The sequence below is a fragment of the Lutra lutra genome, chromosome 7, assembly GCF_902655055.1.
Source record: "Lutra lutra chromosome 7, mLutLut1.2, whole genome shotgun sequence".
Taxonomy (NCBI): Eukaryota; Metazoa; Chordata; class Mammalia; order Carnivora; family Mustelidae; genus Lutra; species Lutra lutra.
The window spans coordinates 145,513,624-145,541,377 of NC_062284.1; the positions used below are offsets into that span (position 1 = coordinate 145,513,624).

The 27,754-nt window shown below is 52.3% G+C and overlaps 1 protein-coding gene and 1 pseudogene across 8 annotated transcripts in view; both read right to left on the reverse strand.

Annotated features, from left to right (window-relative positions):
• The window catches only part of PPP1R13B (protein phosphatase 1 regulatory subunit 13B), an 89,446-nt gene that overhangs the window by 2,473 nt on the left and 59,219 nt on the right, over positions 1 to 27,754 (reverse strand). For 5 of the 8 annotated variants that reach the window (XM_047737180.1, XM_047737178.1, XM_047737183.1 and 2 more), the window contains exons 5-15: positions 16,215 to 16,316; positions 14,280 to 14,454; positions 13,346 to 13,542; positions 10,727 to 10,867; positions 7,336 to 7,516; positions 6,003 to 6,107; positions 3,971 to 4,140; positions 3,115 to 3,616; positions 1,321 to 2,096; positions 567 to 707; positions 357 to 490 (exon numbers count right to left, since the gene is read on the reverse strand). In XM_047737180.1, the coding sequence (XP_047593136.1) occupies positions 357 to 490; positions 567 to 707; positions 1,321 to 2,096; positions 3,115 to 3,616; positions 3,971 to 4,140; positions 6,003 to 6,107; positions 7,336 to 7,516; positions 10,727 to 10,867; positions 13,346 to 13,542; positions 14,280 to 14,454; positions 16,215 to 16,316 (2,624 nt within the window). The remainder of the gene's footprint in view (positions 1 to 356; positions 491 to 566; positions 708 to 1,320; positions 2,097 to 3,114; positions 3,617 to 3,970; positions 4,141 to 6,002; positions 6,108 to 7,335; positions 7,517 to 10,726; positions 10,868 to 13,345; positions 13,543 to 14,279; positions 14,455 to 16,214; positions 16,317 to 27,754) is intronic. The other 3 variants (XM_047737176.1, XM_047737182.1, XM_047737181.1) reach the window with 3 other exon arrangements.
• On the reverse strand, positions 24,547 to 27,121 carry LOC125103768 (single-stranded DNA-binding protein, mitochondrial-like; annotated as a pseudogene).

The window sequence follows — 27,754 nt, forward strand, 5'->3', positions numbered from 1 at the left end:
GCTGTATTTCACCACAGTGTAAAAGACCCAGGTGTTCCAACCCCCCAGACAGGTGCCTGACGTTCCCAACCAAATCCACAGGAGACCCCGGGGCGGGCCCCGCGGCAGGAGGGCCCCGCAAGCCGCGATGCGAATGTGCAGCTGGAGCGGCCGCGGCGCTTCCTTTCCGCCCGGGCGTCCGACCGCCTGAAACCAGCCGCAGAGTCACAACCTGCCCAACGCGCCGTCCACGATCCGTTCTGCCCAGAGCTCGGCGAGAGGAGAGCCTCTTACCCGGGGACCCAGAGGGCAGCCGGGTGGGCGGTGGCCGGCCCCTTCCTGCCCCCACGCAGCCCGAGTGCCCTGGGGACCCTCACCAGCCATCGCTGTCGGCGGCGTTCACGTTGACCCCGAAGTCCAGTAGGAACTTGACGATGTGGTGGTGGCCGGCGCAGACGGCATTGTGCAGGGGCGTGATCCCTTCGTCGTTGGGCTTGCTGGGGTCTTCCACCTACGGACACGGGGCGCTGTGAGCCCCGCGTCCCAGCACACGGGGCAGCCCAGCCTGTGGCTACGGCCCAGCTCACCTCATAGATGATCCTTTGCACCAGGTCGAACTCCCCTTCCAGAGAAGCATCGAGGAGCAGCGCCAGCGGATTGAACCGGACCCTCAGCCCGTGCCCCGTCCGCTCCGAGTTTGGTTTCTTCAGGTTGGTCCGCTTGCTCTGCTGGGAAGGAAGCACACTTTTGATTTAAAAGTCACGCGCCAAGGCACCCAGCCCCGGTGGGAAGGAGGGACAGGGACGGAAGGCAGGGCCAGCGTGTGTCCCCGGCGGCACCAAGCAGCCCCTGGTGTTGAGAGGAGCGCTCACTCCCGGGGCCCAGCCCAGCGCTCCGGGGCAGAGTGGCTCAGGGGCCGGGGCCGGGCTCCTCAGAGGAGCCGTGCTGGCGAGTGAGGTGGGTGACAGCCACGCTCGGGGGTCAGCAGCTCATTCCTCCTGATACAGCAGACTCCCACTCCCCGCTCTCTGCCCCAACACTGACCTCCCACCAGGAAGCCTGTCTAGAAGGTTCTTCTCCTGGCCTGCCCTTCAAATTCCAGCAGCAGCTTCCTGTCCTGGGGGAAATCTGGGTCCTCTCGGGAGAGCCCTGCCACCCTGCGTGCTTCACAGCCCCACCTGTGTACTGCTGTACTATCCCCGCTCTTGGCCACAGGGAGGGAAGGCACGAGGGTCTGGCAAGCCCCACCGCCCCCAGCACTACGGCTAACACAGGCAGGTGTTCTACAAACAGAGGCAAGCTGACTAGGAAGCCGTGGCCCTGGCCTAGGACGACACCCACCGTAGAGGCTCCTGGTGGGGGCATGGAGGGGGGCAGTGCTGGGGGGACTTGGTCCTCCCCCGGCGAGGGGGCCTCGGCCCCAGGGCTAGGGACCTGCTCCGTGGGTGGGGCCGTGGCCACGTTGTTGTTGTCATCTTCGGCAGGTTCGGTCGTCTGGCGGGTGCTCTGGGGACAGATGAGGCCCCCCGGTTCAGGGGAAAGGAGCTCGTTGTCATTGGCGTCCGAAGACGGGGCTGGCTCAGCGAGGGCCGGGGCTGTGGGCTGGGCGGGGCTGGCCTCTCCCAGATTCCCATTGGTGGTGTTTCCATTGTCCACGTCGGCCAGCGTGCCCATGAAGTCCTGCGAGGGGCTGGGCTGGTAGAAAGGGGTGCCCTCCATGCCCCCTGCCAGGGTGTTGAAGCGCTGGTACAGCAGCTTCTGGATGTTGGGCCCACCGGGGCCCTCAGGCTCGGTGATGGAGCTGCGCTTCTTCAGAGGCCGCGGCGCGTTGGCCAGCTTCCGGCGCAGGGCCTCCAGGTCGGCGTCGCTCTGGTAGCGCAGCGGCGAGTGCACGATGGGGGTGAGCTTGGTGGGGCTGAGCGGCCGCGGCAGGCTCTCCACGGCGCCGGTGCCCGTGCTGCCGTCTCCAGGGGGCGCGGGGCTGTCCTGCTCTGGTTCTTTCTCAGCGCTTTCTGAAGGTGGTTGGGACTGCGACGCGCTTGTGGCCAACGACCCATGGAGAAACGGCAATGGTGACGGGGACGTCGAGCCGGAGGGCAGCACGGGTTTGCCATACACTGGAGGAGACATGGAGGGCGGGGGCCAGAAAGCCCCTGTGACTGCAGGGCCATGGCGCGGCTGTGGCCCATCGTAAATCCCCCCAGGAACCCTCTGATCACACAGCCCCCTCCCCCTGCTGACTCCTTCTGGAAGGCAGACCGTCCCCCTCACTGGTTTCTATAGTTGAGCTTCCAGACTCTGCGTTTTTTCAGATGAAAAGAAAAAGTGGTTGCAGACCCGGCCTCCCCACTCCAAACCAACCCTCCTTGTTTCCTGGCCAAGGAGGAAGACACCATCCCCAAACACCATCTGCCCCTCAGGTGGTCTCGTGCCGTGGCACACGGGAAGGCTCTGCCTGCCAGCAGAGGAGCGGTCGAGAAGGGAGCCAGAGCCCCGCCACAGCAGAGCTTCCGCACAGTGAGCTTCCGCCGGGGCTCAGGTAGCTGGGCACTCCCAGTTGTCTGGAAGCTGCGGCCCACGCCCAAGAACGTGGGACGAGGTCCGAGCCCAGCTGTGACTCGTAAGACCCTGCTGTGCAGGTCACAGTCCCCACCCGCCCTAGGATGGGAGAGACCAGGCTCTGTTCTCTGCCCCTCACCACGGCCGGGCTCTTCTCCCCCACGGGCTGTACAGTAGGGCTCCCCCAGCAGCAGACACACTCTAGCCTTGTGTCCAGGGGCCTGGCTCAGCCTCTGCCAGATGGCCAGGAGGACCACATCCGGGCAGAACCCCCACCAGGCCCTGGAAAGCACACGTTTCCACGAAGCAGGAGAAAACGAGGCATTTCTGGGAGCCGGGCTTCCCAAGTACAGCAGGTGCCTCGAGAGGAAGGGAGAGCTTCCTACGTGAGCCCGCCGCAAAGCAGCCTGGCGCATGCCGTCCTCCTCCCCAGTCCCACACGGGCATCTAAGGCCACGCTGTGCGCAAGAACCCAAGCTTTAAGGCTAAATAGTGCGTGGCCCGCATGTAAGGCTATGGGTTGGCATTTTAAGTCTAATTTGTTGGCCCCAAGACAAGAGTACGAACCCACCGTACCTGCTCTCACAGACTTATTTAAGGTGCTGTGTGCTGCTGGCTGGTAATTCTTAGGAGGTGTGGCTTGCTGGAGGTACATGGAGTATATGGAACTTGAATTCACTGTCTGGGGTCCTTTCCTGGGGGACTGTGGTCTTGACCCTTTATCAGCCAGAAAGGGCCTAATAGCCACCGTCAGTGGGAGGTCAGGTTTGCTGTCTCCAGCTGGAAAGGCGGGCGGCCCCACCGGCGGGTACGTGGGACTTGGCGGCACAGAAATCCTCTGCTGGATCTGCTGTGAGGAGCCCGGCGGGGGACCGCTGACTGCAGGGGGCAGCGGGCCGGGTTTCTGCCGACTGGGCAGGCCGGCGCTAGGCCTGGGCAAGCTGCCTTCCTTCCTCCTCTCCAGCGAGTTCGTGGAGCCTGGGCCCACAGGCGCAGGACTCGGGTACGTCCCATAGCTCGGAGGCGGCTGCTTGCCGACACCGGGGATGGGGGGTGGCACTTTACCCATCTCCATGCCCTAAATTTAGATGTTAAGAAGAAAAACAAAGTCACCCTTTGAGAAGTTAAGCATATTTCTATCCACAGTCACAAGAGGATGCAAAGTAGGACTTGTACTCCTTCCAGCCAGCATGTGACCGGGCACAGCCGCGCCGCGGGACTCAGAGGGGCAGGCCGGAAGCACTCCAACACAAGCACTTACACCGCCGGCCGCGCAGGGCCTCGGGCTCCCCGAACCTCCTCAGACTGGTTCGTGTTTAGACAAGGATTAATTTGCCTCATGAAACCTCTCACCCCTTACGTGAAGACGGAGGCCGAACAGGGACACAGCGAGGATCTTACTGGTGTTTTGTGATAAAGACGAACAGCTTACCGGCTTCTCCGTGGCTCCTAAAGTTGACAAGGGCGCCGGCTGGCTGGAAACGGCCCCCTGCTTGAGGGGGCCCTCCACGCTCGAGTCCTTCCAGTCCGCTCCGGCAACCTGCGTGGGCTTTGCCGAAGAGCTGGAGTTCTGCTTCAGTGCTGGCCAGTTTCCATCATTGGCTTGAAGAGAACACAGCATTTGAGTACAACTCTTCCTGGGATTAGCTGAACTAATCTAAGAATAACCCCTTGCCAGAAGCAAAGATCACCTGGGAGCCGCACGGGCCGGGGGTTCCCCGAGCCAGGTGGCAGAGCACCCCTCCCCGCACACGGGCGGGCACGCGGCAAGCCCGAGGGTGGCATGTGCTGGCCAGCATCACTCTCACGTGCACAGAGACTCGACGGCTGTGCACGGACGAGGCTGCTGCGACGCCAGCAAGGGGCCAGAGGACCGTGGAAACCTTCCTAGGCCCCTATCTAAATACAGGTCACATCTGCTACATCGACACCAATAAGTAAGCATCACCACTTCCTTTTCCAACTTGACTTATAAAACCAATTACATACAGCAACTGAAAAATTTTGTCTTTTGACTTTGTAACAGGTTTGACCTGAGCCACATGCACGGTAAAAGAAAAATCTGACTTTAATCTGTTAGGATAATTCAAGATCACAAGAAGCCGGTACAAGTTCCCACTGATTGGAGCAGCAAGCTATCATTTCATTGCAGTGATTGGAAAGCTAGCGGAACCCATGTTTTAGGAAAGCCACTGAAAAGTTTTTTTTTTCCCCTTAAACAAAGCATTTTCCAAACTGAGAAAGGCTGCAGAAGCAATCTCTCCTAGCAGTCACAGTGACATAAAGAAGTGACAGCATCTGGAGGGGTCAGGTTATAGCCTCTGACTCGGGCTCCCATTTGTCTCCAGGGCAGGCACTGGTGTGGGACTGGACCGAAGTGGGAGAGACCCCAGCTGTCAGCCACATGGAACAGACAGAAGTCAGCAGGGACTGTTTTGGGCCCTTCTAACAGGAACAGCACCTCCTCCCTCACCCCACCCACCAGCACGAGCAGGTGGGGACAAGGCCGAAGCAGCGGGAGATCACTCATCCTCAGAACAGTGCTGCGAGAAGAGCTGTGACTCATGAGACAGGAGGAGACGCTCCCGCGCACTCTAACCGCAGGTGCGGACAGCGGCTCCTGTGCAATGAGGGGTAAGAGCCTCGGGGTGCCCTCCTGTGGCTCCAGGCAGCAGGATCCAGAAAGTTCCGACCAGGCTGCAAGGGTGCTGGTGAGGCATTCCAAGGCCCCGGTCCAAACCACCCCCTTGCTCTGTGTGACCGGTCAGCCTCTTCCAGGCAAGAAGCATGTGCCCCTTCATGTCATGTACTTTAGAAATGGGGGATATGGGGGCCAGAAGCACACGGGTCACCAAGGACACTCAGCAGTGGCCACACTGGGCTGATAGGGAAACAAACAGCGCTCCAGCAGACTCAGGAGCAGGGGGGACCAGCCCCGGGGTCTCAGAAGAGTGGCCAGCCAGCTGTTTCTGAAATCCACAGCAATGGGAGGTTTTACGGAAATCAACCACAGAGGGACTGTGGATGGAACGGGGAATTTCCTTCTTCAGGATGAGGCAGGGACGCAAAAGGAAAACTGTTTTTCCTTCTTTCCTTCCTGTTTTTCTGTAAGTTTTGTTTTCCTTATAAAGGATTATAAAGGGACACTTCCCTTCAAGCGTGACAGGAGGTTCTTGTATAGGAGCTAAATCCAAAGTCTTTAACGAACTCAGGAAATCATCTTAATTTCTTCCAAACCAAACTGACAGCGCCTTGCTGTGCTGGCATCTGGCGAACCGGTGCTGAGGAGGGGCCAACATGTGAGGCCCAGCCCAAACCTCACACCTGCCTGTGGAAGGAAGTACGGCATTTCCCCCAAATCTAGATGGGACGAGCAGACCTTCATCAGTTTGGAAAACAAATGATTGTGGGGTTAGCGGCATCAGAGAGGCCGGAGCCCCCACCGGGCTGGCCGGCCGACGTACGGTTTGCAAACGGGTCTGCAGAGCACCCTGAGGAGCTGCAGTCGGGCCCAACGTCGAGGTCTGATACTGTCCACAGGCTGGTCACTTTGGGCTTCCTGTGGCCATCTGTGTGACACGGAACCACAAGGACAGTCGACAGTGTGAGTCCGAGTCCCCGTGGGGAGACCGCTCCTCCCAGCTCCGCGCCTGGCCTGAACTTCCCCAGTGTGGGGGGGCACAGCTTGCGTCCGGTTACCCTGCACGGCAGCGGAAGGACCTGGGCTGCGGCTAAACTTCTGAGGGACTCGTTCTCCAGGTTCCGTAAGGGCGTCTCCTCCCGGCAGCCCCGTCCAGCACAGCCCTCCAAAGAGCGGGGATCGGGAGGTGTCCTCAGCTCGGGAAGTGTTCAGAGGGGAGTCAGCAGAGAAAGAGCCGGCTGTGCTCACTAGCCACCGTCGGAAACTGACAGCTCTCCACTCCCACCACGGAGTGGTCCAAACTCCAGATCACAGCTTCCCGGGGGAAAGCCGCCACTAGCGCTTCGCACGGACCAGGCACTCCGAGTGGCCACCGAGACACGGCCCCAGACAGAGCCGAGCCGGGGTGCGCGGCCCCTCCTGCCTGGGTCAGAACCAGCCCCGTGGCCCCCAGCCAGCGTGGGAGAGCTGCTGCTGCTGAGACCAGGTGCCGGCCAAGAGGCCACGGGCACGCTGAAGATTGCACAGATGTACCGACGTCAGCCCCCGCATAGCCCAGGACTGGCGTCCCAAGCGAAGGAGCGCCGTCCTGTCGGTACTGCGCCCCGTGATCCCGTGCGCTGCTGGGAAAGGCCGCAGCCCAGCAGCAAGACAGTCTCCCTGCGAACAAGAGCTGCCTTCTTCTGAGAAAGGAGAGCAGACTCTCGCCGGGGAGCCTGACCTGCCCTTGGCCGGGAAGCAGCCCAGCAGGAGAGCTACGCTAGCACCGTGCCGGTGCCGGTCAGGCGGAGGGCCAAAGCGACGGTCTGTCGGCTTCTGCGTCGCTTACGACAGTGCTGAGCGGGGAAAGCAAGGGCAGCCCCCGTGCACTGTTTACGGACAGGCTGCCCCTCTGCCGGGGAGCAGCAGGTCTGCCCGTGGTGCAAAGGATACGGTCTTAAGTAATTCGTGTTTTGAAAAGCCACAGAGTAAAGACGTTTGGCTCAGTTTAGGGTCATATTATTACCAGGGTGGCACACAGCTCCCCAACCGGCCAGAAGACAAAGTGCCCTGGGGGAGACAGAGTGTGGGCGGAGCCCGGGGTGCACTGTGGGGACCTCCTCTGAGGCTGCTGACCTCCAGGGCTCTCCCCCAACACGAGGACGCAGGCCGCTCACCAGATTTGGATCTTCCGTGGGCAGCGCTCGAGGCAATGGTGAGAGACTGGGGCTTTACGGGGTCCCCGGGGACAGAGTAGCTGCCGGCGCTGGGCACCTGGATGTAAGGCCCCACTGCAGCCACCCTGCCAGGCGTGCTCAGCGGCGACTGTGGGGACGACGTGCCGTTCACCCGGCTCAGCTGCAGAACGGGAAGAAACAGGAGTTAAGGTTCTAAATAAAAAGCAATCACAAGCCTCGTGGGACGGTTTGCTCTCATGTGAACCACTCACTAAATCGCGTGCCCAACTGAGGAAGCCCCATCATCTGAGCCACCGGTATCTAGAACGGGCAAGCGCTGAAAGGAGGGCCACACCCCCCAGTTCCATACGAGCGATCCTCGCTGAGCCCCCCACCGTCTGTGAGCTAGGACAGACAGCAGCTGACGGCGGGACAGCATGGCTTCCCAGGACATCTCCACGGAGCCCTCTCTACTGGGAGATACTCTCTGTCCCCTAGGTGGGCAGAGGCGTCGGTCACAGCCTGGGCTCTGAGCGGCCTTCAAATCCTGCTTTGCCACTCACTGTGCTGCCCTGGGCCAGTGCGATGACTTGGCCTCTCTAACCCTCTGTGCCCCTGTCTGTAAAGTTGAGATTTGGCTTCTTCTAAGGACTGAACAAGCCATGCTGGGCACAAGGACTGGGCCTGGCACCAGGCAAGGCTTTGGCCAGCCCCGAAGACGATTCTGCCATTCTCAGCAAGGACACTGCGCTACAGCCAACGACAGTGATCACGTGATGCTGACAACATGAGGGTCCGTAACAGGGACTGAACTGGAGAGTCACTGACACCTCAGGGGCCCCCAAATAGGCTGTGAGAGATCCATAACCTCTTATGATTGCAAAATTCTGCATACGTGAGCATGCGCCATGTTGGGGAGAGGGTCCAGGACTTTCCCAACTGCCCACAAGGTGCCTAGGAACTTTGGGTGGAGACGCACGTATGCCACGGCACCACCTTCTTCATGAAGATCACTTGCAGTGTCCCCTGGGAGGCAAGAAGGAACGTGCACCCAGCCGTCTGTGACGCTCAACCTTATGTGTCAGCTTGCTGAGGCCACGATACCTAGAGGTTTGGGCAAACGTGTCTGGAGGCTGCTGTGAGGATACGCTTAGCTGAGACATTTACAGCGACAGACTCTGAGGGAAGCCATCGCTCTCCATAACGCAGGCCTTTGGTGAAGGGCCTTGGGAGACAAAGACTGATTGCTGGGACAAGGAGGGAACTGGGCCTGCAGGTGGCCCGCCGACGGGAGCAGTGGCACGCGTGGTCCCACGTGTCCAGGCTGCGGGTAGCAGGTGCGCGCCCTCTGTGAGCCCATCACTCCAACTCCATCTCCGCACCCACCCAGCCCTCTCCCCGTGCCCCCTCGTTCCGTTTCCCCAGAGCCCCGACTGCCAGAGCGCACAGCTGAAGAGTGCCGGGTGAGCGGGCGTGGACAGCACACACACTTCCTCTCCCACAGCCTCGTTTTGCTCACCAAGACAAAAAGGAAAACCATTATTTGGAAAACAGAGTTACCCGGATTACCCACTGACCCTCTGGTTAAAAACAAGATCAGACTGATTTCAGAGAAGAGCTTTCGCCTGTCACCACTGAATAGGGCACTCAAACAAGGGGCAGTGCCCTCCTCCGGCACCTCCTAACCAGCCCCCCACCAGGCCCCTGCTCCTGGCTAAGCCCCAGAGCCCACATTCGCTTCCCGAGAGCTGCTCAGTGCAGCAGTGGCTGACAAGAGGCCACCTGTCACCTGCGAAAGCACTAATTATGGAGCGTGGTCGGGGAGCAATGTCCCGGCTACCTGACTACCCGCTCCTTCCAATCCTGACGCCACCCGTGGAAGGCAGGCCAGGTGCCACGTCCAGCCAGACTTGGTGCACCCTTCTCCCACACGCTCTTGGGATGCTCGTGCTCACTCTAGTGCCGAGAGTGATGGCAGGACGTGGGGGCACCTGGCCCGGTAAGGGGGTTGGTGAAAGGGGCTGCAGGCCTTGGGACATGCGTGTTCTACTGAAGCTGCAAAAGGAGCGAGGTTACGGCCTGGGAAGATACCCATGTTGCAGTTAAAACAAAAGAGGAACAGAACAGTGTGAATGATATCATTCCTACAATTCCATTTTCAATGAAAAATTAAATACCTTGTTGTCTGTATCAAGCAAAAGACTAGAATCCTTAAAACTATCATCCTTGGAGAATCAGAGTAGGGTGGAAGGGACTTTCATATTTTCCTTCAAGTATTTCTGTAATGTCTTAATTTTTAAGAGTATTTATTACCTTTGAAATACCAAATAAAGGTTTTTAAAAAGCACTAACCCTCAGTTTGTTTCCTATGATCAAGAGTGTCTTATGGGGGCACCTGGGTGGCTCAGTCATAAGTGGTTGCTTTTGGCTCAGGTTATGATCCCAGGCTCCTGGGATCGAGCCCCACATCAGGCTCCCTGCTCCGCGGGGAACCTGCTTCTCCCTCTCCCACTCTCCCTGCTTGTGTTCCCTCTCTCGCTGTGTCTCCCTCTGTCAAATAAACAAAATCTTAAAAAAAAAAGGGGGGGGTGTCTTATGGTTTGTTTCCCTCTCTGGTTGGTTTCATCTTCTTTCATTTTTTCCTCTCTTCCCCTATGATCCTCTGGCTCCTTGTTCCTTAAATTCCACATATCACTGAGATCCTATGATAACTATCTTTCTCTGATTGATGTATTTTGCTTAACAGATGGAGGGTTGCTGGAGGGGTAGAGGGATGAGGTAACTGGGTGATGGACACTGGGGAGGGTAGGTGTTGTAATGAGTACTGGGTGTTACATAAGACTGATGAATCACAGATCTATACCCCTGAAACAAATAACATGTTAATTAACTGAATTTCAATTTAAAAAAACAAGCACTAATCCTTTACATAGCACTTTGCTTGAAGGTTTACAAAGCCCTCCCACAGGGTTATTCTAAGATTCCACATGATGACTGCTGGGCAGGCAGGACATGCCAGTGTACAGCAAGGACACGTGTCTACACAGGTCAGGGAGTGTGCCCACATGGCACAGCATACAGTGGCAGAGTGGGACAAGCCGGGGCTGCAATGCCAGAGCCACAACCCTCCATGGCGGGGACAGAACTGCACAGGGCAGGGGCGGGGGTCCGGGGAACACCGGCTGTGGCTGCAGACAGCGGCGGTTTGGCTTCCGCCCGCCAGGAAACGAACGCAGCTTTGGAAGGAGAGCCTTTCGCTGCTGTCATTTTAATATATGTTTCATCAGCTGTGGCAAACGGGGGACGCAAAGTGCCATCCCAGTGAAGACATGCCCCTGCACAGAGAACCATTCCTAGTTCATCTCACGCAAATATTTTCTTTCTCACATGCCTGAATTTTCTTCCCATAGAGACGCTCACGCAGCTCACTGATCCGCTTGTCCATCACGGCCACCTCCATGTTGCGTTTGTTCAAGAGTTCCTTCTGCTGCTGGAGCTTTGAAGTCTGTTCCTGGTTAAGCTGGTTACGAATCTGCAGATTACAAAATACAACTTTTATGATTTGTATTAAACAGTCATATGCTTATTCCCAAAGAAAGCAAAAAAAAGGAAAGAAGAAAAAGCAACATCAAGCACTTGTGTGTATTTATGCACGTGTGTGTGCACTGTTGCCCATGCGCTCAGCAGTTCACAGGTACCGCACAGATGGGGCCAGGACAGAGCTCTTCTGTCTCTGCAAACACACACGTTCTTGGGAGCACCTGGAACAACTCGTGCCTGTGATGACTGTGAGAGACCCTGGGAATGGTGTGTCACGGACACCCCCCACCCCCGCCCCGGGCACATCCTCCAGGGACCCAAGCACAGATGTGCACCCCATCGCACACAGTGCACTGAATGAGTGCCTTGGGTGGAGGCAGCAGGAAATTCAGGAAGGACGACCTCGCTTGTCCACTGGGATGCACGGCTCTCATTCTAGCGGACCACAGCCAGCACTTAAAAATGAAGTACAGGGGCGCCTGGGGGGGCTCAGTGGATTAAGCCTCTGCCTTCCGCTCAGGTCATGATCCCAGGGTCCTGGGATCGAGCCCCACATCGGGCTCTCTGCTCAGCAGGGAGCCTGCTTCCCTCTCTCTGCCTGCCTCTCTGCCTACTTGTGATCTGTCAAGTAAATAAAATCTTTAAAAGTAAATAAATAAAAATTAAAAAAAAAAAAGAACCACCACAGAAGGCATCAGCGTGCACAGTACACACAAGGTTAAGTCTTGTGAAGCTCTCCCAGGTGCACATGTGTGCTAGAACACGCATTTGCGTGTGTGCACCAGACTGGAGGCAGTGCACTGTGAGGTCCAAGTCGCAGTCAGAAAGCCTGGCAAATGGGCACATATGAGTAAATTCACCACACTCATCACCCAAGATGTCCTTAAAAACTCTGCACTTTTAACAATTGCTTAAAATGTAAAAGAAGTCTTAAGTTCCTGTATTTTATTTCTCTGCATCTATGTTAGAGAACTTAACAGCAACAAAAGCAATTTTACTCTTTGTAATATTATATATATATATATATAGATATAGATATAGATATATATATATATATAGATATAGATATAGATATATATATATACACACACACATATATATATATATTTTAAGATTTTATTTATTTGACAGACAAGCAGGCAGAGAGGCAGGCAGAGAGAGAGAGGAGGAAGCAGGCTCCCTGCTGAGCAGAGAGCCCAATGCAGGGCTCGATACCAGCACCCTGGGATCACGACCCAAGCCAAAGGCAGAGGCTTTAACCCTCTAAGCCACCCAGGTGCCCTGTAATTATATATTTTCATTTCATAAAATGATATAATAATTTCTCTGGCAAGTGCTACTATAACTGCAAAACTTGTTCCTGGCTTCTGAGTGCTTGTGTCCTCCCTAAAATTCGTGTGTTGCTCTAACATTTCAGGTGATCACATGGGAGGTGGGGCCTTTGGGGTGATCAGGCTGAGGTGAGGTCCTGAGGGCGGCGCCCCGTGATGGGATTAGCGCCCTTGTAAGAAGAAGGAGAGAAACCAAGATGTGGGGATGCCTGGGTGGCTCAGTTGGTTAAGCGGCTGCCTTCGGCTCAGGTCATGATCCCAGCGTCCTGGGATCGAGTCCCACATCGGGCTCCTTGCTCAGCGGGGAGCCTGCTTCTCCCTCTGCCTCTGCCTGCCACTCTGTCTGCCTGTGCTCATGCTCTCTCTCTCTCTCTCTCTAACAAATAAATAAATAAAATCTTAAAAAAAAAAAAAAAAAAGAAACCAAGATGTGGGCACACAGCAAGAAGCCGGGAAGCAGACTCACCGGGAACCCAATCTTGGGACTCCCAGCCCCTGGGGCTGTGAAAAATCAACGTCTGTGCTTCAGTCCCCTGGGCTGTGAGGTCTGTTAGAGCAGCCCTAGCTGAGTGGGACAGAGACACCTATCTCATCAAAACACAGTGTACACAGAAACCCTGAATATCATCTAAAGCTTAATTTTTTTTCCTAGTTCATTACAATGCCAATTAAATTCTGTATTGAATTTCTGTACTGAAAACATGCTAGGTGAAAGATGCCAGTCACAAAACATGACATATTGCATGGTTTGCTCACATGAAATTTCCAGAATAAGCAAATCCAGAGAGACAGAAAGATTCATGGTTGCTTAGGGGGTAGGCGTACTGCGGTGATGGCAAAGAGGCACGTGGCTTCTTTTGGGGATGATGAAGATGTTCTAAAGTTGATCGTGGTGGTGGATGCGAGCTCCAGTGAAGACACTAAAGCCCGCCTCATAGTACCCGGCATACGGACGAACTGTATGCTACGTGAATTATTTCTCAAAGTGGTTTTAAGAATTCCTTGTACTGAGTACAGTTTGTACCTACTATTACCCTAGGATCCATTCACTTGTTTTCAGTTTCTGAGGCTTCTGCCCACACTGGGAAGAAAGCCTGAGAGATGTTTAACGTCACCGCTCCCCAGACCCAGCAGGTCACCTGTAGCTCCTGGCACAGTCTCTTCAGTTCCGCCGCCGCCGGTCCCGCCAGCTTGCCGCTGTACGCCGGGAGCCCGCTCAGCTTGCCTCTCTTTAAATCTTCCAGCTGCTGACTGAGCTGATCAACTCGTAAAATCGCAGTCTGCACTTCCTGCTTCTTCTCCTGGAACATGGCGCTGAACCTTTCTATCTCAGCAGCTACAATTTTCCAGCAATAAAGAATAAAAAACATCATTTAGTTGATACACTTTGTTTTCCTACCATTCTGTCATTTTGGCTCTGGGATTTCGTCTTCATTTCTATACATTCAACTCAGCTCTACCATCATCTATGGCCAGACCTTTGGGGGAGAACTGTGATATGCAAAATCCAACACACTTTTCAACACGCCTCTGGAGCACGATGTGACTGCCCACTTGGCTGACTCCATGTGCACTGACGGCCGGTCCAGAGGCTAGCCTGGCCAGGCCACTTAGGAATCTCAGTGCACCCACAGAGCAAAGGCTTCGTAAGGGCAGGAATCCAAGTCTGTCTTGCCTGTCAACATAACACAAAGTAGGTACTAACTGAATTGAGAAAACAACAAAAAATCTATACGTTCAGAAAAAAAAAAGTGAGCATTTGTATGGTTTATCTTACTACCCAGATGAAGTTTAAGCTGTTCAATTACAACAGACCTTCATAATGAGCGCGGTCTTGTGGCCCTGCAGCCCTAGTCCAGAGGGCAGCTAATAAATGACAAATGTCACCAAGGACCTTCCCAGACCATTTAACCTAACTGACCCCGTCCTTTTAGATGCAGGTGACAGAGCAAAGCTTCGGGGCACTTCCTATAGCAAGATCGGACACAGGTCTGTGTGAAAGTGTCCGGAGCTGGACTCTTTCATTTTATCCGTGCCCGAGTGTGGGTGCTGAGCAAGGCCGTGCAAGCGTACATAGATTGCCGTTCATAATTTTGCTGTAGTCTACTTGTCCTCTCATGGCACGAATTTTCTTCAGCTTATTTTCCTGGGCTTCAACTCGTTCTTTTAATTTCTGAAGCTTCTCGTTCTCAGAAACAGACTGCTGCTGGCGGCGTTCCTGCTGCTTTAGGAAATGTAAACGCTGCTCCTAGCAAAAGAGGAAACAGGGAACTGCGAGAACCGAAGACATGATCACCGCCACACGTGCGAAAGGTCTGTGCGGCTCCCACAGGCCAACCAACTTAATGAGTATTAGAGAGATGTCCGCGCCACCTTGCAAACACCAGCCCACACAGAACCGACACTGCTGGGCACATGTCGGTGAGCAGTGCCGAGTGTGCGCAGATGTTTCCAGGTGCCGTTTACCATGCATGCTGACCTACACCGCTCAGCTAACACAGACGCTTCCTCAGAACATCTCCCAGCAGGAGAACGTCAAGCCTGCGTGGCCCCAGCGCTCACACGACTTCCTCTCCTTCCTGGGTGGGAAGCCCCGTTCAGCCCTCGATTCGTGCTGTCGGGTTAACGTTTCCTGCTGCCAGAAAGCAGCTTCCCAAGGCCCCTTAGTTACCTCTGAAAGGAAATGGGCACTGACCAGCGTAGGGTCTTGTATCGAAAACAGACACGGTGATCGGTAAGGAAATAACCCTCTGATTTGCTGAGTTAACAATGGACAGTCAAGAAATGCCTGTTTTCTTTAGAGATAGTTTCTTCAAAACTAACGGAGCACTCTACAGTCAAGTAAGGACAGGACAGTCCTAAAATAAGACTATGTGTAATACTCTTCAGTAGTCTTTCCCGATTCATGTGAAGACACACTTTGAGGGTAAGAGTCGACATGAAATACTCATGGTCCTAGACGTATGCATAGAACAGACCTAAATAAGGAGGGGACTAAGTGTGATGATGCAGGAGTGACAGGATTCTAAAGTCGGGAAACACCTACCTGATATGTAAAACACACACTTGTGCTAGCATTCACTTGTAATTCACACTGCTGAAAATACCCAAGAATCTTTTTATTAGTAATACTCTTGGATCAATATTTGAAAAGGAAATAAAAAGGCAAACTAGAAAATGTTGTAATTGTGTAATACTATGTACATTTCATCTTAGAAATCTTGTTAATGGGAAGAGATACTTCCCAATTAACTTAACTCTTGTCTTTAATTCTTGTAAATCCAATAAACCTTGTAAGACAACTTCTAAAAACACGCCCAACTGATGCTGTTACATGCCCACAAAGCAGGGGCTAGTACAATGAAATGCATATGGCCGCCTGATAAGTGAGAACATCTGGCTTTCAGGTCAATCTCTCTCTGAGAAAGCAACATGAACCCAGGCAGAAATGTTTTCATATTCTCTTTGTATCGCAGTTTTTCATAGCAGTTTCAGAACATTTGAGATCATTACAACATGAATATTCTCCATGCACGAGTGACAGATCTGATTTTTTTAGTCCATGACAAGAAAAATTTCAAATCTGGTTATAGCATTTCACTGACAAATGCAGAACTCAGTATATAAAAAAAGCATTAACTGCTTGGTATCATAATAAACCAAACAAAGTCCGTGTAGAGTGGCATGAGGGGAAGCCTGGATAACCAAGTGTCATTTTCTCAGCGGCCCCTGACCAGTGTCTTCACCCAAATTTCATCACCAGTTGGAGAACGAAGGTCAACCGTTTCCTATTCTGGGTTGTGTGAATAAGCGTGTGAAGGGTCTTGCTCTGATACCTTCCCAACTTTAAGAAGCTACAATATTCATTTCTCATTACAGAAGAGATCACAAAGACAGAATATGGTCCTACTTACAAGTGGAACCCATGAATGCAGTAAATCCAATCAAAAACAACCATTAAAGAACACCCTTTTTGAACAATTTCCCACCTCTGCTTTTATAACTCACCTTGGCAACCAACATTTGCTGCTGATTTTCAATTTGCTGTTGTTGTCTGGCTGCCATATCCTGGAGCTCGGAGAGGGTAAGCTCTACACGTGCGTTTCCAACCTACAGGGAACAAAACGCGTTCAGGCCGCAATGCAGGTTTACCTGCAGGCCTGCGTAACCGCTCTTCTCTAGTGTCAGAACACATACACATCAGGATCTTAAAACCGCTTTCCTTCTAGAAGTTAGGATAATACAAATTAATTGTACAGAAGAAGTTTTCTTGCTTGGTCAGCTTTTATTAAATAGCAGCTTTTAAAAATATGCCAGAGACTGTATTAAAAAGGGACCCAACTTGTGGGAATACAAACTGGTACAGCCACTGTGGAAAACAGTATGGAGTTTCCTCAAAAAATGAAAAATAGAATCATCACTGGGGCACCTGGATGGCTCAGTCAGTTAAGTGTCCCAACTCTTGATTTCCACTCAGGTCATGATCTCAAAATTGTGAGCTTTAGCCTTGCATCAGACTCTGGGCTAAATATGGAGCCTGTTTAAGAGTCTCCCTCTCAGGCAACCCTCTTAGTCCTCTCCCTCCTTGGGAGCTTCGTACTATCACTTTGCTGGCGCTCAATAAACCTTGCTTTGCTGCCCACCACAAAAACAAAAACAAACAAACAAACAAAAAGATTCTCCCTCTGCCACTGCCCCTCCTTGCCCCACATCTCATGCTAAGAAAATAAATAAAAAATAAAAATAGAACTACCATATGATCCATCCATCTATCCATACATACATACATGCAATTTTGCAATTGCGTAATCACCCAGAGAAAGTGAAAACGCTAATTCAAAAAGATATATTGACCCCTATGTTTAAAGCAGCTTTATTTACAACAGCCAAGATACAGAAACAGCCCAAACGTCCATCGATAGAGGAACGCATAAAGCTGTGGTATACACATAATGGAATATTACTCAGCTGTAAAAAAGAACAAAACTTTGCCATTTGCAACAACATGGATGGACTTAGAGAGCATAATGCTAAGTAAAATAACTCAGAGAAACACAAATATTATATGACTTCACTCATATGTGGAATTTAAGAAACAAAAGAACAAAGAAAAAAAGAGACAAGCCCAAAACAGACTCTTAACTATAGAGAACAAACTGGCGGTTACCAGAGGGGAGGGATAAACAGGTGATGGGGGAAGAGTGCAGTTACTCTGATGAGCACTGGGTCACGGACAGGACTGCTGAACCCCTATATCATATACTTGAAGCTAACATAATACTGTATGTTAATTGTACTGGACTTTAAAAAAAGGGACCCAACTTTAAGCAAACTTTTGCAAATGTGTATTTAAAATGACATTTCTCTTTTCCTTTTTTTTTTTTTTTAAAGATTTTTATTTGTTTATTTGACAGACAGAGATCACAAGTAGGCAGGGAGGCAGGCAGAGAGAGGGGGAAGCAGGCTCCCTGCGGAGCAGAGCGCCCTATGTGGGGCTCAATCCCAGGACCCTGTGATCATGACCTGAGCCGAAGGCAGAGGCTTAACCCACTGAGCCACCCAGGCACCCTCTTTTCCTCTTTTTGGACTGATTATTTAAGGATATATTTGAATAAATGGGGATGTCAAATGTTTTGAGGAAACACAACCTAAAAAGAGTGCAGGTGACTCCTGAGGACAAATGTCATCTTCACCGCAGCCTGGTCTTGAGAATCCAAAATATATGGAACATTCTAAAAATACAAATAACCTCACTAAAAATGCCATATATACGGCTTAAAGCAAGGACTGACTCGTTATTGACAGAATCATATCTGTGAAATGAATACACAAAGGTAAGATCTAGAGGAGTGGCAACTGATGGCACTGGACGGCATGTCCCTGTCCTCTGTTCATGATGACAAACCACAAATCAGGCATTTTTACCATGCTCATCCTGTGTCACACACCGGACTAGGTACCCTCCATTAATGAGCCTGTCGTGAGCCTCACAGGGACACTCTCAGGGAAGCACCACTGTAGGCCCACACTAGAGATGAGAGAACAAGCAGAGAGAAGTTCGCCCAGTGTGTCACAGGTGTGACAGCCCGCGTGGCCGAGCAGGACGCAGGGCCCTTGTTCTCCACCAACAGGGCAGCACGCTCCTCTTGACTGTACACACTGCCTGCATGGAACTCCCCACGTTACACACAGCGTATGGCCTGGTTTTAAACACGTCTGTGTGGGGACAGGAGGAGCCCTGCGCTGGGTGAGGCATCATGAGGGAAGGTGAAGGGACACGCATGGGGCAAAGAACCGCGAGGGGGCAGAGCTGCAGTCCCAGCCGCGCTTCTCTTCCCCCAGCCCCTTCCCCGCTAACCGTGGGGGTGCCAGTCTGTCCCCAGACCACCACTCTCTGCTTCCAGGTTCATCTGTACTCTCAGAACTCTTTCACCTTCCGGTCTTTGGTGACCCCCGTTCTGCTGACTCCAGGCGTCCCCATATCTTCAGATGTTCAAGCACGTTCTTGAAAAATGCAATCAGCATTTGTTCAACAATCTCCACTGGAACCCCCCGCCCCTTTGCAAGACCAGACACTGCAAACTGCCAAATACAGAGAGTTCCATTTGAAAGAAATTTGTTTATTCTACCAAAAAAAAAAAAAAAAAAAAAAAAACAAAAAAAAAAAACACCCAACGCCAGGCAGAACCATCAAAATGCCTGAAGTTTGTTTTAACTCTAATAATGGGTTGCTAATTTCCACCTACTACATTTTCTAATCACCATAACAGAAGATATTTTTAGAAACCTCCAGAACTTTTACTTGTTAGAAGTATTTCTGACAAAAGCTATGTCCATTCACCAACTCTTTCAATTTACATTAATTTCTTAATTTTACAACTCAAACAAACAGTCTTTGGGCTCTCCTCCCTATGCCAGTGGCTTATAGTAACAATGAAAAGATCACAAGGAGACATTCAAATGCTCATGTTGTGTTGTTTATGGCAACACTAAACGGCTGTAATAATTCAGGAATATCTTCCATATATGCTAATATACACTGTAATTCTTTTAGGAGATTTTATTTATTTATTTGACACAGAGAGAGAGATCACAAGTAGGCAGAGAGGCAGGCAGAGAGAGAGAGGAGGAAGCAGGCTCCCTGCTGAGCAGAGAGCAGGACCTGGGGCTCGACCCCAGAACCCTGAGACCATGACTTGAGCCCAAGGCAGAGGCTTAACCCTCTGAGCCACCCAGGCGTCCCTATACACTGTAATTTAAAAATATTGTATTGAATAGATCTTACATACAGAAAACTATATACTGTACAGCTTAATGAATCCTTTCAAAGTGAACATCCCTGTGTAACTTTTTTATTTTATATTTCATTTTAATTCCAGTAACAACATAAAAAATAAGGACGGCTTCGCAAATCCTCATGTCCTCCAGGGGCCGGTCTCTGGATGGCTCCGCTCTTCCCGCACACACGCTGCCACAGCCAGCACCAGCCTGTGCGACTTCCCTGTCTTCCCAATGGGCGAGAAAACCACCAGCCACTGTCAACTTGTAAGTCAACAAAGACGCAACATGTAACCTGTTAGCATATATTCCCTTAACTGCCCAATGTGAATATTAAACAAAAAGAAGCTCCATTTCAGCTATTTAAGAAAACGAAAACCTCAGTGCAAATTCAATCCTTGTATCAGGGGCTGATCACGGTGGATTCGCTCCCGGCCAACTCGGGCCTCCTGGCGAGTGTCGATCCGGCGGACGCACTCGGGCTTCAAACCAGGGGCCGAATTCCCCGCTGCTTTCTCTTCGCCGCACGGAGTACGAAGTCAGAGCGCGCTCCCTGCGCTCACGGAGTCCGTCCGGCAGTCACCTCGGGAGTCCCGCACCGGGCCGCAGAGGACCAGCCGCCTCCCCGAGCGGCAGAAGCGGGCGCGCGCGCCCTGGGGGCAGCGCCGCCGGCCGCGACCAACGCGGCGCAGAGGACGCCCCCGGCAGCCGCAGCCCACGCCGGCGCCCGTCCGCCTGCAGGCCCTCCCGCAGCAGTGCACGGCGGCTCCGCACTGCGGGGAGAGCGTCCGCGTTCCCCCGCGCTCCCATCGCCGCAGCGCACGTGGCCCCCACCTCCCACCCCCACAAGAGCAGAGAAACCCGGAGGCCTCTGACGCCCCGCCCCCACGATCGCTTCTCCGGTCCTGTCCGCTTCTGTCTCCAAACTTCCACAATCTACTCACGAAACGATAAATCGAGAGACTCGCTGCTCTTACAGTGCGTTTACACAAAACATCTTTTAAAAGATTATTCATTGGGGCGCCTGGGTGGCTCAGTGGGTTAAGCCGCTGCCTTCGGCTCAGGTCATGATCTCAGGGTCCTGGGATCGAGCCCCGCATCGGGCTCTCTGCTCAGCGGGGAGCCTGCTTCCCCCTCTCTCTGCCCGCCTCTCTGCCTACTTGTGATCTCTCTGTGTCAAATAAATAAATAAAATCTTAAAAAAAAAAAGACTATTCATTTATTTAACTGATCACAAGTAAGCGGAGCAGCAGGCGGGGGCGGGGGCGATGCAGACCCCTGCTGAGGGCCCTGAGAGCCCGACGCGGGGCTCGATCCCAGGACCCCGGGGCCATGACCCGGGCTGAAGGCAGAGGCCCGGCCCGCTGAGCCACCCCAGCGCCCCCACGCGTAAGTACCTGCCGGAAGGCTTCTCCCAGGGCTCCTCTCACTGATGAGGGACTCGACAGCCTCCTGGCCCGGCCCGCTGCGGGCCCTGCGCACCCGGCGCCCTGTCACCGCCCCGGGCCCAGCGCCGACGCCGACCACGGCCTGCTTAGCGGATTTATACACCGGCCGCTCCCGCCCTCACGGCCCTGCGAGGCTGTGCAGCCGGCGCAGCCCAGCCCCGAGAGCCGGAGCCCGGCGCGCGCACTGAGCCGGCCCGCGCCCCCGCCTCGCCGGCCCATCCCGCTTTCCCGCGAGCCGCCGCAGGGCCGTGCGACGGGCTCCCGGGAGCTGGCGTCGTCCGGGCGCGGCGCACGTGCCCCACCGGCCAGGACAGGGCGCGGCCCTCGCCACGCCGGACGCCGTCCCGGCCGCGGAGGCTCACGTCGGAAGAAGTGAAGCGCGGCTTCTCGCTGCTCGCGGGGAATCTGACGGACTGAGAAACGATCTCGCAACGGAAGCCATCGGGTCGCTCCTCAGATCGACCTGCGGCGCCAGAACCCGAGCCCAGTCCCCCTTATACTCACACGCGCGCCGCGACAGCTTCGCGCCCGCCCCCGCGCGCGAGGACCCTGACCGGAGCCGCCGAGCCCGCCCGCGGGAGCTCGCAGCAGCCGCCGGCAGCGCGCCTCCCCCCTCGGCGACTGGCGGAGTCGTCGCGGGAACCGCGGGGCTGCAGACGAAAGTATTCTCTTAAAACCTCCCTCCCCAAAACAACGAACCCAAGCGAGCGGCTAAGCCCTCTGTACGTCCTTCCTGACTTTACGAAAATTTCCAGTAAAGCTGTTATTTCGCGACACTCCAAATAGCCAAACACAGGGGCACCTGGCGGTCAGGCGTCTGCCTTCAACTCAGGTCATGATCTTGGGGTCCTGGGGTTGAGCCCCGGTCGGAGCTCAGTGGGGAGTCCCTCTCCTGGCCCTCAGCCCTTCCTCCTGCTCATCCTGTCTCAAATAAATAATCTTTTTAATAAAGACTTTTTATTTTTATTTTTTAAGATTTTATTTATTTGACAGAGAGAGATCACAAGTAGACGGAGAGGCAGGCAGAGAGAGAGGAGGAAGCAGGCTCCCTGCTGAGCAGAGAGCCCAATGTGGGACTCGATCCCAGGACCCTGAGATCATGACCTGAGCCGAAGGCAGCGGCTTAACCCACTGAGCCACCCAGGCGCCCCTAATAAAGACTTTTTAAAAAATTTATTTGACAGAGAGAGACAGCGAGAGAGAGAACACAAGCAGGGGGAGCGGGAGAGGGAGAAGCAGACTCCTACGGAGCAGGAGGCCTGACGGGCCGATCCCAGGACGCTGGGATCATGAGCTGACCCAAAAGCAGATGCTTAACGACTGAGCCAGGCAGGCGCCCCTCAAATAAATAATCTTAAAAAAAAAAAAAAAGCAAAAATAAATAAAAATGTTTCATTTTGGGGGGCGCCTGGGTGGCTCAGCGGGTTGGGCCGCTGCCTTTGGCTCGGGTCATGATCTCAGGGTCCTGGGATCGAGCCCCGCATCGGGCTCTCTGCTCAGCGGGGAGCCTGCTTCCTCCTCCCTCTCTGCCTGCTTGTGATCTCTCTCTGTCAAATAAATGTCAAATAAAAAAAAATGTTTCATTTTTTATGGTCTTAAATTTAAGATATTAGCAACTTTAAAAAATTGATAAGCATATTCTAGTCCATTTCATACACAAAACTTCAAAAATACCCATACTGTATTTTCTGTCAACAAGTTGGGCTTAAAAAAAAAAAAAAAACCCAAAATATCCATACTGAGAGGTAAACAAAATGGAATGACGACTAACTAGTTTAACAAATACACAGTGAAACCAATGTTTACTTTTACTTATCATTATTATGGGGGGCAGGGGAGAGGGAGAGAGAATCTGGAACACATTCCATGCCCAGCACAGAGGCCGGCAGGGCTCAGATCAAGACCCTGAGACCATGACCTGAACCAAAATCAAGAGTTGGATGCTTGACTGAGTCGTCCGGGCGCCCCCATGTTCACTTTATCAGCTTTACTGAGGGGCAGCTCACAGGCAATAAAACGCACCCGCGTGAGGTACACCGCTGGATGAGTTTTGTCCCCGGCCCGTCCCCTGCACTCCTCACACCACCGACCCCTCCCCGCGCGCCCGCAAGCACAGACGTGGGGCCTGTCGTTGCGCCCTGACAGCCTCGTCTGTCCGCTGGAGAAGTCCGCACAAGCGGGTTGTGCAGAGCTGCCGCGCCGGCCTCCCTCACCCCAATGCTTCCGGCATTGCCCATGTTGCTAGGCGCACCAGTAATTTGTTCCTTTTTACTGCTGGGTAGGACCCTGCTGTCTGCATAGACCACACTCTGTCAGTCCATTCACCTGTTAACGGACCTGTGGGGTGTTTCCGCTTTTGGACTGGGACGAATAAAGCGGTCGAGTATCCATGTGGACAAGTGTTCTGGCTTCTCTTGGGTAACCAGTGTCAAGAAAGTAGACCAGGTGGGGTGGGTGGTACTTGTGTGTTTGACTTACAGAAACTGCCACATTGTTTTCCAAAGTGAAGCCTGCCATTTTATAACCCTACAGGCACACAGGAAAGTGCTAGGTTCTCTACATCTTTACCCAACACTTGGTGGTGTCAATGTTTACATTTTAACTATCCCCCCCTTTTTTAAAAAGATTTTATTTATTTATTTGACAGAGAGAGATCACAAGTTGGCAGAGAGGCAGGCAGAGAGAGAGAGGGGGAAGCAGGCTCCCCGCCGAGCAGAGAGCCCGATGCGGGGCTCGATCCCAGGACCCTGAGATCATGACCTGAGCTGAAGGCAGAGGATTTAACCCACTGAGCCACCCAGGCACCCCTAACTATCCTCTTTTTAAACAAAAAAACCTCTTGGTAAAGAAAGTGTTCCATAAATGGCATTTGGGTAAGTAATTTTATTTTTTAGAAAGATTTTATTCATTTATTTGAGAGAGAAAGGGCACAAGCAGGGGGAGGGGCAGAGGGAGAAGCAGACTCCCCGGTGAGCAAGGAGCCTGATGCTTAACCGACTGAGCCACCCAGGTACCCCTAGATAAGTGATTTTATTTTATTTTTTTTAAAGATTTTATTCATTTATTTGACAGAGAGAGATCACAAGTAGGCAGAGAGGCAGGCAGAGAGAGAGAGTGGGAAGCAGGCTCCCCGCTGAGCAGAGAGCCCAATGCAGGGCTCGATCCCAAGACCCTGAGATGATGACCTGAGCCAAAGTCAGAGGCCCAACCCACTAAGCCACCCAGGTGCCCCTAGATAAGTGATTTTAAAAAGCATAAAAATGTCCATAATTTTAAAAATGTCCAAAGAAGTGATCAACACCAAACATACTGTGACCAGATTTTTTTTTTTTAAGATTGTATTTATTTGACAGAGAGAGATCACAAGCGGGCAGAGAGGCAGGCAGAGAGAGAGGGGGAAGCAGGCTCCCTGCAGAGCAGAGAGCCTGATGTGGGACTCGATCCCAGGACCCTGAGATCACGACCCGAGCTGAAGGCAGAGGCTTAACCACTGAGCCACCCAGCTGCCCCCTGTGAAAATCTGTGACCAGATTTTCAATAAATAAGCTAACAATAAATAAGACTAGTCAGAAGTTAGATAAGGAGAGCGCCTGGGTGGCTCAGTGGGTTAACTGTCTGCCTTCGGCTTGGGTCATGATCACGACCGGGCTCTCTGCTCTGGAGGGAGTCAGTTTCTCCCTCTGCTGTCCCCTTCTCCATCTGTCTCTCATGAATAAACAAGATCTTTAAAAAAAAAGGTAGGTAAGGAAAAGGGGCTTATTTCCCAGGCTAATATCTCATTTGTACTAAGCCACGGCTCCCGAAGCTACCATATGCCCAGGCTGTCACAACTAAGATATTCAGAAAGACTGTGCCTCACTTGATAATTACGGTTGAAATCTCTGGATCACAAGTCAACAGGTAACACGGCTTTAATCAAAGGTATTCTTTTATCTCTTCAGGTAATGTTATAAATAGAATTTTGAAACTGGTGATACAATAACTCAGGCATTAAAAACAAACAAACCACTGCGGACAATGACGCGGTACATGCACGTCTCCCGCCCCACGCCAGTCACACCGTGAAGACCTCGCTGTGTCTTCCCACGCACCAGCAATGCAGTCTGTCAACAGGTGCCCGGTGTCTTTTTCTAACACGTGCAAAGAACTTCTCAGAGGCAGCGATTTTATTTACGGAAACAAAAGGACGCAGTCACCTGGCACGGTGGCCCTTCTGTTAGTGACTCTTCACACAGCAGTTCCTGAAAAATTATGCTTTTGCCAGACTTTTATTTTTCTGGTATAAATGATTTTCATTCAAAAACACACTAAACGCAAAAACAAACAAAAAAACACACTAAATGCCCTCTAAAGAGAGATATTTTGACATGACAATTTCAGGCAAACGGCCGCCAATTTACTCAATCCAGCCGCTCGTCAGAGGAGAGGACATGCCTTGCCCAGACGAGCCCCAGTGCTGTGCTGTGAGCACGTTCCAGGGGACAAAGGGTGGCCGTCTCCTCTGCCCTCTGGTCCACTGAGCTCGTGGGTTAACTCTGTCGGTTTGAAGTGCTCTCTCGTTTGGCTTGTGCTACCCTAATGATGCTTTCCTGTACTGTAACTTAATTTTTTTAATATAAAATAATATTTCAATTCTTGTCCTTAGGAACTAGAAAGACCATACAGGATTTGGAAATGAGACTGTACCAAGCAATGGCCAAAGGAGACTCGTCCACTCTATGCATTCTCTGGTCTGGTCACTCAGAAACACGACGTTACCAGCTAGGATGCTGTTGCTTGCCTCCTCGCGTCATTTCTACCTGTGTATTCAGCGTGGTCCACTCTCCCTTGCACACAGACCTGGGAGCCCTTCCTCACATCCTGGCGCGCTGCATCTCCGAGGCTGGGCGGGTGCCGATCTGCGCCGCACTGTCTTCTGACATCACCCACTGGTGTGCTTCACTCGCCCCAGACCGTCACGTCTCATTTGTCACTAGAGAAAATACTGTGACTGGGTTTTCCCTTCCACCTGTCTCATGACGGGGTCCTGACCCACTCGCCCCAGCAGCTGCACACGGTTCAGAGATCTTTCAAGAACCAAGCTGCTATTTCAGACGCACGTCTTACAAACTGACGAAACGCCTGTAAGACAGGTCTTCGAAACACGGCTTCTGTTTGCTTTTCCTACAATCTAGTCTTTGGTCTTCCCACGTAGCAAGGAACTCCTGGCTCCCTCCCTCCCTCCTGTAACTTTATTTTTAAGCTCAGTTTGAGTGCAATCTCCCCCAAAGTTGAAAAACTGGTGAAGAAAATGATGTGAAAGGAAGAATTTACATCTCGAAGCCATTCCATAGAGGGACGCCTTCACGTTCCCCGCCGCCGCCACCCATGCCATGAAGCCTTTCTTCACCTCCTTTGGCAAGTACAACACACTCTCACTACATGACATTTTAGTTTTCAAATGTATCTATGTGTTGCTTACTATTTATGTAAGAAAGTCTTCATTGTTCAATTCATACATTATACACTTGTGAAAACGATTTGGGAATCAAGAGCCCATGTTATTCATTCCAAGGCTATGTATTAGTTCTCTGTTGCTGATAATAGATCACGTCTAAATTCAGGGGCTTAAAACACAACCAATATTCATTATGGCTCACAGTTTCTGTGGATAAAGGATCAAGGAGCAGCTTGGCTGGGCAGTTCTGGCTTAAGATTTCTCATGAGCCTGGGGCACCTGGATGGCTCATTTGGTTAAGTATCCAACTCTTGATTTCTGCTCGGGTCATGATCTCTGGGTTGTGAGATCAAGCCCTGCATCAGGCTCTGTGCTGGGCATAGAGCCTGCTTAAGATTCTCTCCCTCGGGGCGCCTGGGTGGCTCAGTCATTAAGCGTCTGCCTTTGGCTCAGGTCATGATCCCACGGTCCTGGGATCAAGCCCTGCATCAGGCTGCTTGCTCAGTAGGAAGGCTGCTTCTCCCTCTCCCTCTCCCCTTGCTTGTGCTCCCTCTCTCACTGTGTATCTCTCTGTCAAATAAATAAATGAAATCTTGAAAAAAAAAAAAGAAAAAGATTTCTCATGAGGTTGAGTCGAATGTTAGGGCTTTAGGCTTGACGAGTTGGGAGAATCTGATTCCAAGATGGCACACTCACGTGGCTACCAAGCGGACCTCTTCACAGAGCTGCTTGCTTGAGTGCACCCACAACATGGTGGCTGATGTCCCCCAAAGCAAACAGTCCAAGAGGGAGCGCCACGGGAAGCTATCTTTAATGAATTAGCCTCAGAGGTTACATAGTATCACTTCCTCCAAATTCTGTTAGGAGCAAGTCATTATTATGTCTGTGAGAAGAGGGGAATTAGACTCCATCTTTGGAAGAGAGGCATTTTATTTTATTTTTTAAAAGATTTTGTTTATTTATTTGACAGAGAGAGACAGCAAGAGAGGCGAACACAAGCAGGGGGAACGGGAGAGGGAGAAGCAGACTCCCGGGGCTTGAGCAGGGAGCCCAATGTGGGGCTTGATCCCAGGACCCTGGGATCAAGACCTGAGCCGAAGGCAGACGCTTATCGACGGAGCCGCCCAGACACCCCGAAGAGAGGCATTTTAAAGAATCTGCAGACATATTTTTAAAACCGCCACATCCATTTACTGTAAAGTCTCACGAAGACTCTATACGTCTCTCATTCTGTTACTGGCTACCGGCAGTAGTTTGGTTGTTATTCCCAACAGCACTGTCACCTACGGAGCGAGGGGATGTTTACGTTTATGGGCGTATGTTTCAGAGAGCTAGCTAACAATGCAATCCGTAGAGGTTTCAACCATAAATTCTGCTTTCATCCT